The 11,953-nt window shown below is 43.4% G+C and overlaps 1 protein-coding gene across 1 annotated transcript in view; it reads right to left on the bottom strand.

Moving 5' to 3' along the window:
• LOC126517477 (myb-related protein B-like) overlaps nt 1-11,857 on the bottom strand; it is a 293,223-nt gene extending 281,366 nt beyond the window's left edge. Inside the window, exon 1 of the mRNA XM_072285352.1 lies at nt 11,634-11,857. Within this exon, the coding sequence (XP_072141453.1) occupies nt 11,634-11,659 (26 nt within the window). The 5' untranslated portion in view covers nt 11,660-11,857. The remainder of the gene's footprint in view (nt 1-11,633) is intronic.
• Between the last annotated feature and the right edge of the window lie 96 nt (nt 11,858-11,953).

Raw genomic sequence — 11,953 nt, forward strand, 5'->3', positions numbered from 1 at the left:
TCACGTGGCATTTTGGTTTTGCCACCAGATGGCCCTGCTCTTTGTGCATTTTTTTCTCTCTCGGCAGAGAACTGGCGCGCGGGTCGACGGAAAGACGTGCGACCGCGGTGTGGAAGGTATAGTCGCAGTTTCGCAATCTTGCTGGTTGAAATGTAGCTTGATAAATACACTTTGAAAAAAAAAAAAAATTTCGCTGTCTAATTACCTGAGGACTGTTTTTATTGTAATGTTCTGTAAGTTTGTAGTAAAATGCAGTAAAAAAGACAATTCATGTCCTTGGGAGTTAGGTTGTCTGGCAGCCAGGAAAACGCGGCGCGAAAGCGCCGGTCCTTTTCTTTCGTACGGGTGCTCGCGCGTCGGCGGCAACGCGGGCGTTTGCAGCGCGTCGCGTTTTTCACTCGCGAGAAATGCGCCATGCGGTTCCAGCTTAATGCAAGCCTCGCATTAGGCTTTTCGACGCGAGGACCTAAGTCTTCTGTGCGCTCACCGTCGTCAGATTAAAAAAAAACACGAAAGAAAAAAATTGAGAAGGATTCGAACTCGAGGGACTATGGCAACAGAGCATCCGACACAGCTCAGTCACATAAACCAATTCCCGTAGACGGCGAGGATACCATAGAGGATGAAAAAAAAAAATGAGGATACCTTAAAATTCGAAGCGCCTTGCATCGCGATGCGGCGAGCGCTCGAGGCGGCAGCAGCAGCTCGCGCAGGCGCTCGAGGGGCAGAGTCGTGAACCGCGTCGTCTGCTACGGCGGCGCGCGCTGGCCACATTGTCGGGAAGCGCGCTGCTGCGCGGATTTCATCCTTACTGCATGAAATGAGCCGGTATTCTTTACTAAGCGTTGTGCGATGCCCAATGATGAGCCTCGAAGGTAAGTTCATCGCTGAAAGGTGCAGGGCTATAATAGACAATGTACTGATTCCATACGTTCTTGACGGCCCGTTCTCGGAAGGCGACTATATATTCTAATACGACAGGTCGCCGATCCCCACAGCTTGTGTTACGCAAGAACTGCTAGAAGAGCTCGCCGTCAATCTCCTGGAGTGACCGCCCCAAACCCCGGGCATCAACATCGTTTAAAATGTTTGGGGCTCATTGAAAGTATCGCTGGCGCACTATCCTCTCTATCAGTCGCCAGAGAATTGGCTTTGGTCCACCGTCAGCGAGTGAGACGTACTGCGAATGAACACGTCACTGACCAAGTGACTTCACTAACTTCCAGGATGAGCGCTTTCGTCGCTGCCGCTGGGGACATGACAAGATACTAAGGGAAGTTCAGGGCGTGACGTGTCTAATTCGCCGCCGGCGGGCAGGGTGTAGTGAATGATTATCAAGAAGAATCACTTCCAGCTCACTGTCTTAACCTAAACATTCCTTTATTCGTATCCGTTTCTTTCACCGTGTTTGACCCCCATAGTTATCATTGTTGAGTGCCTTGTTTTCCTTCCGAGTCAAATAGACTGAGCACGTTGCACGCACATCTTGCTGCGTTTTGTCGCAGCGTGTTACGCTAACACACACTGTGAAGAAATATAGGTGGACGCATTCGGTACGCCGGCCTTTCGAAAGAAAAGACTAAGCATGCTGCCAAAAGAAGTTTGTGGAACTCCATTGCCGCCAATGAAGGCTCCGAGTTGGCGTCGCACAACATATAGTAAAGAATATCAGCTCAGTTCCCGCAGTAACGATGAAATCGGTGCACTACCCCTGACAGTAGCACTCTTCCCGACAATGCGGCCAGCGCGCGCCGCCGTAACAGACGACGCAGATCACGACTCCGCCCCTAGAGCGCCTGCTGCCGCCGCCCAACTACAGCATGAGCGGCCGTGTTCCAGCCACGGCCGCTCAATAAAAACGTACGTGAAACAGTAACCTCGCTACTTCGCAACGCTTGCTTCCCGGCGCATGGACCGCATGGACGGCCGCTTCTCCCTTGAAAAAGTGCGCCTTATGGCTGGATGTTATGAGCGTCCCCTTTGGGACGGGCCGGTGGGTTGCGCCACGAAGCTCTTGCTGTTATACTGCCTAATGTCCTACCTAGGTTAAACAATAAAAAAGGAAAAAAGAACACTATGAACTACCACACCCAAATTTTCTGATCCCCTATTGCGAGCTGTGCTTTTGTACGTCTTGAGTTTTTTGTCGTTTCCCTACTCTTCTTCCACCAATCATCCAACCGCCTCTTACTAATGCCTATTGCGGGCATGTTTATTTTTCCACTGCTCTCGCTGAACCCAAGGGCTTCAAGGAGGCCAGTGGTGCCTAAATCGACCAACTGGGTAGACATCTTCACATTCTAATAAAACATGCTCCATAGTTTCCCTAACTTTAACGCAGCAAGCACATGCTTCTTCTTCCTTCTTATATCTCGCTTTATAGGTGCGTGTTCTAAGGCATCCCGATCTCGCTTCGAAAAGTAATGAGCTTCCCACGCTTGAGGAATTTTAGAAGGAAGTACAGTGCCTTCGCCAGTCTATTAATCAAATTAAGGGTGAAAACGTTGAACTGCACTCTAAGCAAGCTCAGCTTGAAGACATGCAGCGGCGAGACAACCTTCTATTCTATGGCCTATCAGACACCCAGTCGGAGGAAAAGCTGGTCAATGTGCTTTCATCCTGCTTGAAAACATCACCCTCTGAAATACTGATCGAGAGAACACAAAGGCTCGGCAAGTACATTTCAAATAAGTGCAGACAAGTTATTGCCAAATTCTGTTCTTTCAAGCTCAAGCAGCAAATATTACCGCTAGTCTACCGGTAATATACCGGTACCGTAATAATATAGTAATAATATAGTCTACCGGTAATATACCGGTATATAGACGGTACCGGTAATATACCGGTACCGCTACTCGTCTTGCCAGGAAGAAACTGGTTGAATTTGGCAAAATGCAACCTTTAACTTTCAAGCTTCGCTTAGACAAACTGTACATAAATAAAAAGTACTACACCTACAATCCCTCTGATGATTGTGTGAATTAAATTTCTAATGCATTCATGCCATTGGCAGAATCTTGTCATGCTTTTGCGCCACCCACCACTGAATAGCACTACGCGTGGGAAAGTGGATCAATGTTACCGGTCAGTAACCGACTTTCTCTTTTATTCACAAATATCCGAAGCATACTACCAAAATGTGACAATCTTTGCTCTGTTATCGATGCTTCTGACGTTGACATGATCTGTCTTACTGAAACCTGGTTATCTGCGAAGATTGATAGTAGCAAATTGATCGATTGTAAGAAACACTATCATTTACCATTGTGACAGGGGTGCTAGGTGTGGCAGAGGCATGCTTATGCCTCTGATGTTGTTTTATCTTTTGCTATCCATCTTACTAAGGATTTATAACTTGTCTTAGTTCAAGTACAAACATGGTCCAAGAAATTGATATGGGGCGTTTCTTATCGTCCGCCATCCTGTTCACCGCCTTTGCTGACGACCTTCATGATGTAATCCATATGATTACGGTGCGGTATCCAAATAGCCCATTCATTTTATTAGGTGGCTACAATTTGCCTAATAATAAGTATGGTCTAATGTGCATTCATACTGTCATCCTTTTTCCAGTGAAGGCGACAGATTTTTAAATTTGTGCAATGATTTCAACTTGTCCCAGCTTGTAATGCAGGCCACTAACTAGAATTACGTTTACTACTTCTAACATCCTCGGTTTAGTACTCACTACTACGCCTGATCTTTTTCATCCTATATCATACCTACCGAGGCTAAGTGATCACTTACTGCTTCGTTTTTCTTTGAGTTGCACTATGCCTCACAAGAGTAATCAGAAAAATATATCTGTGACCATAAACACGCTGATTATGATGCTATTAACGATGAGCTCACTGCCTCATTAGATGATTACTTGCCTAACTTTCATGATCACTCCGTGAATACGAACTGGAATTTTTTCAAAGAAAAAGTTCCATCGCCCATCGAAAAATATGTTTCCCATAGTCATTGCGTCAAACTGGCAATCTCCATGGTGCACTCAATTGTTAAAAAGGCTCTGTAATAAGAAAACACACATTTTCCACTCTGCAAAACTAACTGGCACTCAAGAAAGTTGGACTACATATCAGGCCATGGCTACTGAATACAAAAAAGGCTCTCAAGCATGCCAAGGATTCATTCTACAAAACTACATTATCATCCCTTCTAATTACTAACTGTAGGCAATGTTGGAGCCTAGTAAAAGAAAAGACCGCTCAGCTATCACATTTAAAGACTCAAGCGATCAACTAATCCAACTTGATCAATGCGCAATGTTCTTAACTCTGTATTTGTTTCTGCTTTTTCCAAAAATTTGTGTTCTGTAACCTCTACCTATCCCGGTACTGACTTTTTACCGATGGGCCATATTGTCTTTGATATTGCTGGCATAGAAATAGATGAGTTAAAAGTTTCTTCGTCATGTGGCATTGATAATATAAATTCCAAGTTTTTAATCAGTACTAAAGTGTACAATGCTGTAATACTTTCTAGCCTATTCCAGCAATCTCTTCAGACAGCCTGCATTACGAAAGACCGGAAGGTGATTCCCTTAAACAAGTCTGGGGATAGCCATTCACCATAAATTATTGGCCCATTTCACTTATGCGCATTCCCTGTAAAATTATGGAACATGTCATTTACTCCCACCTTGCATTCCTACAGTCAAACGCCTTTTTTACAGAACATCAGCATGAATTTCGCAAGTCATTTTCCTTGTGAAACTGATCTTTTATCGTTTACACATGATCTAAATCCCATGCTCGACAGGGATTCCATTGTTGACTGTATATTCCTAGATTTTTCTAAAGTGTTCCACAAAGTTTCTCATCAACTGCTTCTTTTAAAACGAAGTAAACTTCACCTTGACCCTAACGTTCTCCAATGGCTGCACTCTTTTCTCGGCAATCATTCACAATTTGTCACAGCTAATAACACTTGCTCTGCCACTTCTACAGTTGAATCAGGTGTGCCACAAGGCTCTGTGCTGGGACCTTTGCTTTTTCTCAGTTATATTAACGGTTTACCTGATAGGTTATGCTCATCAATTTATCTTTTTGCAGAAGACTGTGTCATATACTGTGAAACTAACAGTGACTCCAATATAGGTCTTCAGTCTGATATCAACCATGCTCTCGACTGGACTAACACATGGAACATGGAACTAAACATTAACAAATATAAGTACATGCGTGTTTCTCATTGTAATACTACACTGCCCTAACATACCATCTTGATACTAGTAACTTTAAATCTGTGTCTTGTTACAATTATTAGGCATCTTTATTTCTTCTAATCTTTGTTGGAAGATGCATGTAGACCATATAACCAACAATGCTAATTGCGTGCTGGGCTACATACGTCGAAATTTTTATCTTTCTTCTAGTTCTGTGAAACTACTTTATAAATCGTTAGTTTGTACTAAACTTCAATATGCTGCATATGTCGGGAGCCCTGTGAAGAGATGCTCATTTATCAACTTGAATCTATCCAGAACCGGGCGGCTCGCTTCATTCTTTCTAATTATTACTGCAACTTCAGTGTCACTACTACGAAAGCAGTTTAATCATTACCACTTATATCACAACATTGAAAAACATTAGGCATTTGCCTGTTCCGTAAAATATATTATGACAACCCCATTCTTAAGAAGAATTTGATAGCCCTCCCTTGTTACGTTTCAGCTCGCATCGACCATTGTCATAAGGTTGGTATTCCTTCATGCCACACAAATCATTTTTTTTTTCAATTCATTCATCCCCAGTACATAAGTAAGTTGGAATCGCCTTCTTCCATCTGTCATCGAAATATCTAATAATCCTAAGTTCAAAGCTGCTTTAGCTAACCTGCTGTTGTCATAAACACAAAAGATTGTAGCATTGTCATCCTTTTTATTTTTGCTTAGCCTTTCTCTTTTTCTTTGTCCCGCCAACCTTTGTTTTGTAGGCATATATTACTGGTTTGAGTGTCCTTTCCTTTTTTTTTTTTCTGTGTTGATAAGAACTTTTTGTGGTTTGTATGCTTAGAGGCTTTTTTTTTCTCCACGTACAGTGCGCTATTGTTTATTTCCTTTATTGTATTGATGTAACTTCTTTTTTGCTCCTAACTTGCCTTTGAAAAGCCTTCACCTAATGTGAAGGCTTTTCAAAGGCAAGTTGCAGGCTTGGAGGTGGCGGGGTACCCAAGGCACGTTATAGTCGCAGTTGCTAAAGGCCTGCATCGCGTGTGAACCCCGAACAGAGAACAGGAAAGAAAGAAGAAAGCTACAAAGCTAAGATCGCGTGTGAGCCACGAACAGAGAACAGAAAAAAAAGAAAAAGGATACAAAGCTAAGGTAGCAGTGGTTCCCCTTACGGCATAAAGTTTTCACAATGTGAAAAAGGTAGGGCAACATTGCGGCACCAAAGTGGTGTTCACAGCACCAAATAAGTATTTGAGCTAGTGCAAGTTGAGCTGCCCTACGAGAATTCTCAACCCAGATTGTACTAGCGAGTAAAAAGATGCCTACGTCACCTGCAAAAAGGGAATTGTTTACAGAATTCCACTCTCTTTATGGAAGACACTACTTTGGTCAGACCAGCAGCTGATTGAATGTGTGTCTGCAAGAGCACAACAAAAAGTCAGTAATATTGCTACAGACGGCCAACGGGCTGCCCATAGTAAGAAATGTTCCAAGCAGCCACCTGGCTGTCTTCTTTTTGATCAGACTATATCCATTGCAACAGCTCAACCAGGGAAATTGTAAAAGCTACCAAGATTGCATGGGCAGAAGATGATTGGTCAGTTGGCCGTCAGTGGCTTTATCAAAGAAAGAGCTTGGATTTTTTACAAAGTCTGCACGTTGGCAGTGTACCTTTGTCTTCTCTGCCAATTTGGATGGGTGTATATATATGCCTAGAATTCGCAACAAAATCTTTGTTGAAAGTTAGCGCTTGTCCTATCTCGACTGGTCCCTCGTCCTTACTGCACTATGTTGCTTCCATTCAAACTATGAACTTTCGCAAGCTATGAACCCGTCCTTTCATTATGTGAAAGACTCTACATGTGCCCGTGACGCATGCATTATCGACCACCTGGAAACTTGTCTGATAGATCTTGTTGATACCGATGTTTGCAGTTTGTGGGACCAATTTAAACGCATATGCTTCTACTGCAATGAAAACGTTATACTGTTTAAACGTAAGAAGGTGCATAAACACACACTATGGATGACAAGAAGCATCATTCACCTCAAGCATAAAGCGAAAAGATTAAAGAAAAAGCATGCTGATCACAAACTTATATCCGACACTCTAGATAGCCTTGCACATGCAGTGCTTACCTCGAAAGAATACTACTTCAATACGTCACTCCTAAACTGTATAAAAAATGATTCAAAGAAGTTTTGGAACTATTTAAGCAAAAAAAGGAAACCCACATTACAGGTTTTTGTCGATGGTTGAATGGTATCTGATCAAACCGCCATTGCTCAACACTTCAATGACTATTTCCAGTGTATTTTCTGCCCCTAGTGATTCTCTACCCACCAGAAACATGGACCATGCTGTAAATGTAAACTTCATTTCTTATCCTGGTGTCATTGCTATGTTGCTTGACTCTAAGACTAAAACTTCTTGTGGTCCCGACAATATACCCAACATATTCCTTCGTCGCTTTGCCGAGTCTGTTGCTAAATACTTAGTCATTATTTTGGTGTCTCTCTGTTATCAGTGGAATTGCCAGATGACTGGAAGTCAGCCCGAGTTGTGCCTATATTCAAGAAAGGCGACTGTCTATCACCACAAAATTATCGCCCGATCTCTTTAACATCTTCATGTTGTAAACTTATCAAACACATAATAGCTCACAAATTACACGAATTCTTAGAAGAAAACTCAGTTTTATCAAATCATCAACACGGATTTTGAAAAGGATTTTCTACTACAACACAATTGGTTACTATAGTTCACACCTTTGCAGCTTGTCTAGACACGAACAGTCAAATTGACGTAATATTCCTAGATTACAGCAAAGCATTCGACACAGTTCCACACGATAAGCCAATTACTAAGCTTGGGATGATTGGCATACCACAATTACTCATTTCCTGGATTTCAGCCTATCTGAATAACAGCAACCAATATGTTCACGTGGGAGATCAACACTCTGGCTGCCTTCCGGTAACTTCTGGCATTCCGCAATGGCGCTAGCACTCGCACAGCCCAAGGTGGGAAGAATTTTGACTGACTCACAAAAGGCGTATGACAGCTACAGAAAGGGGTGGGTGTCTCTTGCGGTACTAGATATTCTCAAGAGTAAACGCGACGTACCTGAAAGGAAAGTTGAGTTGATATGGACACCGGCTCACTCTAGACTGGAGAGAAACGACTTGCCCACCAGTTCGCCCGAGAGATAGAACACCAGGTAGAGAAAGGTGAGCCACAGTCCATAATTAGTTATAGGGACATTGCGAACCATTACAAGACGGAGAGGCGCTGTTACCCCGATCCTCACAAATCGCTTAGCAGAGAACAGCAAGCGATCAACAGGCAGATACAGGCAGGATCCTTCCCGCACCCTTACCTTCAGAACAAGATGTACCCAGAAAGGTACGAGAAGAAATGTAATTTCTGCAAGACTCAGTTAGGCACGCTCCAACACGTCAATTTGATTGACTGATTGATTGAGTAACTTTTATTTTACAGTCCTGCAGAACGCGTATTAGCACGTCGCGGGCCGCTCCCACGTCGGGACCGACAGGCAATCCCTCCATCTCTTACCTGCCCCACTACCCTACCCCATCCCTCATCTACCCTTACTGAGCGATGGGAGACTTTGCTAAACAGCCCCGCCCTGGAAGACCAGCTCGTCCTGATCTGCAGAGGCCAGACGGCTAGGGAAGTATATGGGTCCCGTGAAGAGGTAACCACTTCCTTCGATGGCGTCTAAGATGTCGAGCTCGGCTCAATAAAGTCTCTCCGCAGCGGAGCATACCTGGCCCTCTACTTTTTTTACTATATATTAATGACATTGTCAATGTGGTTAACACCCCAGTTCAAATTCGTCTATTTGCTGATGATTCTGTTTTGTTTAGAGAAGTTACCTGCATTACTGACCAATACGACCTTAACGCTAACTTAGACAATATGTTGAAATAGTGTGAGCAATGGGAAATGCTTCTTAATGCAACTAAGTGTGTCGATATCCCCATAACATGCAAAAAAGTCCCCTTAGACTACACTTACAATTTGGCCACAGCACCTTTACTGAAAGTAGCCTCCTATAAATGTTTAGGCTTAACATTAACAAGTGATTTATCATGGAACTTGCACATAAATACCATCTGCCCTGCTGCTTTCTGGAAACTGTGCCTTCTGCGCCACAAACTCAAGACTGCTCCGCCTAGTGTTAAGCTACTTTCTTACTTTTCCTTAATTAGGCCAAAACTTGAGTATGCTTCCATAGTTTGGGACCTTCACACAAAAATTAACATTAAGAACCTAGAAAGAATTCAAAGAAAAGCAGTACGATTTATTTACAGTATATTTAAGTCTACTGACTCCCCCACTGCATTACTAACCGATAACGGCATTGAACTATAACAAATTCGAAGAAAGAAAAGTCGGCTAGAGTTTCTTTGAAACTTAATCATAGGCTGGCCTTAGACACTGCAAAATACGTATCCCCCTTGATAAGCAGACCTACTCGACACCACTACCCTCATTCTCTAACACCAATCTTCGCAAGGACTGACACTTTTCGGTACTCTTTCTTTCCAAAAACAATAAATGACTGGAATAAACTAACTCAAGCATACCCCCAGCGCCTGTGAGCTGCATACTATTTGTGTAAATATTCTTGTTATTTCGTGTATTAAATATAGTTATTGTAATCAAGCTTAAAATTTTATTAATCGTCTACCTTATGACCAACAATTGGTGTGAAAAAGGTGTTACACACTTGTTTCATCTTGTTCTTCTGTGTATATAATCTTTTGCATCTTGCTCACCTTGCTTGGACTTCTTGTCCACAGTATTGTATAAATAAATTAATTAATTAAACCGAAATTCCGGCTTCCATTATACACTGATTCTGTAAGCTAATTGGTGTCACTTCTGTGAAAGCGCCTGAATGACTAATGGGTCCAGAGAAACACGCTCTGAAAAATCGGTCAGTGACTCTTTTTATTCCCTAAACTAGATGCAAATGAAAAACTAAACATTATCGATGTCAATACAAGATAGTTTAGTAACGTCTGCTGCTGGGCCAGTTGGTACATGATAGGATATGATTAGGTTTTGTTTTTATCTTGTGTGACCTCACCTGTGTATGTTCCTGTTTCCATGCCTGAGAATAATAAGTGAAGCGTCGGGGAAAATAAAAATCAGTTGCGAGAGTATGCCTGTCAATGTATTTTATTTTGGCGTCTGTGTCCTATTTCTTTTTTTTTTTTTGCCCAAGACCATTTACAAAAGCCAATACAAGAGTCATGCACGAGCTCTAAAAATCGAGCACTTTACAATAAAATAATAAAATTTGGCAGGTATGCAAGATGGTTAGAAGCAGTGGCAACAACGCAAATCGAGCACACACATATGATGAGAAACACAAGCGGGCATGTTTGTTGACGTGTATTTTTTCTTTTTTTTTACTATTCAGATTGCATCGTTAGCACGCTAGAGTTGCCTAGCATATTCCCTCGCTAATATACCGTAGTGATTGCATTTTGATGTTGATTATGTTCAATCACACTGCACGTGCAAGTCGAGATTATGTCGGTCTGGCATTGCGATGCCCAGTAGAAAAGCATGTGTTTCTTGTATCGGTTCCTATCAATGACTGTCAAGGATACGTTTTCACCTCGACCAGGTAATCACCCCATTACACCAGTGTTATTCAACGAGGCCGGCGTCGCACCATGCAAGACACAAGAGTCACTCCGAGTGTGAATCAGTGCAAGTGGACGCGACTGCCGGTGAGCTTAAGTGAACAGATAAAAAAAAAAATACGAGTCCTCTTAATACGCCAACCTATACTAATTTCACATGGCTATTTTCAATTAAGCAAGTCGTGCACGGATAACTGGGGAGTACAGGCACTCGGACTACGCGGCTCTTTAACAAAGCATGACTTTGTGCCAGACCATACACGCGCACTCCCGAGCAGCTCGTTCACGCCAGACAAAGAGCCACTAACGGAGTAATCCAACTTTGGCTGCAGATAAATGTCACTGCAAACTACTATGCGAACTTGAGGCAGTTGTTGCACATTGAGGGACAGGGCGAACAGATGATCCGCGCTTCGCCCGTTTCCTTCTGGTCGTCTCGCTTTTACGCAGTCACCCGTTTTACCGTGAATACAATCCTATAACCGCTTATCATCACATGTCACATGGCTTCATACTATCTCATGGACAACCAAACATAAGCGGCACCATCGATACAACTGACGTCGCATGCGCGCCATCGCTCGTTCGCGCGTTTCCAAGGCGCCCTCCTCGACAGCTGCCGTGCGCGCGCCCGCTCTGAGTAATCGCCGGAAGACAAACCTGCCTCGAGGCACGTGTGACGCTGCACGAAGATCAGCCGCGCTATGGTGCCGATTGATGAACATCGACGGAGTTTTTTTTACGCAGAAAGGAAAGAGCGGCAGCTCACCTTTGGGCAAAATGTCGTCGGTACATGACTCCCACACGCTCTTTCAGGTGTCCATCGAGAAGCTCGCTTGTTAGCACCGCTGCTAAGTAACGACAGGCGTGCACACACAAGTGGGTCGTGAGTCCGACAGAGATAACACCGATCACCAGTCGCTACGGACGTCGCCACAATTCAGCACAAAAGCAGAACGAAGCGCCGTAATGGCGGCGCGCAGCCATCGAATTTGCGCGCCTTCTGTCTGCCCGCCGACGGGTTAGCCGCTCCTGATTGGTGCGTGGTAAAAGTAAGAACCCAATAAACTTGCGCTGTTCTCATTGGTC

Source organism: Dermacentor andersoni, chromosome 11 (genome assembly GCF_023375885.2).
Source record: "Dermacentor andersoni chromosome 11, qqDerAnde1_hic_scaffold, whole genome shotgun sequence".
NCBI lineage: Eukaryota > Metazoa > Arthropoda > Arachnida > Ixodida > Ixodidae > Dermacentor > Dermacentor andersoni.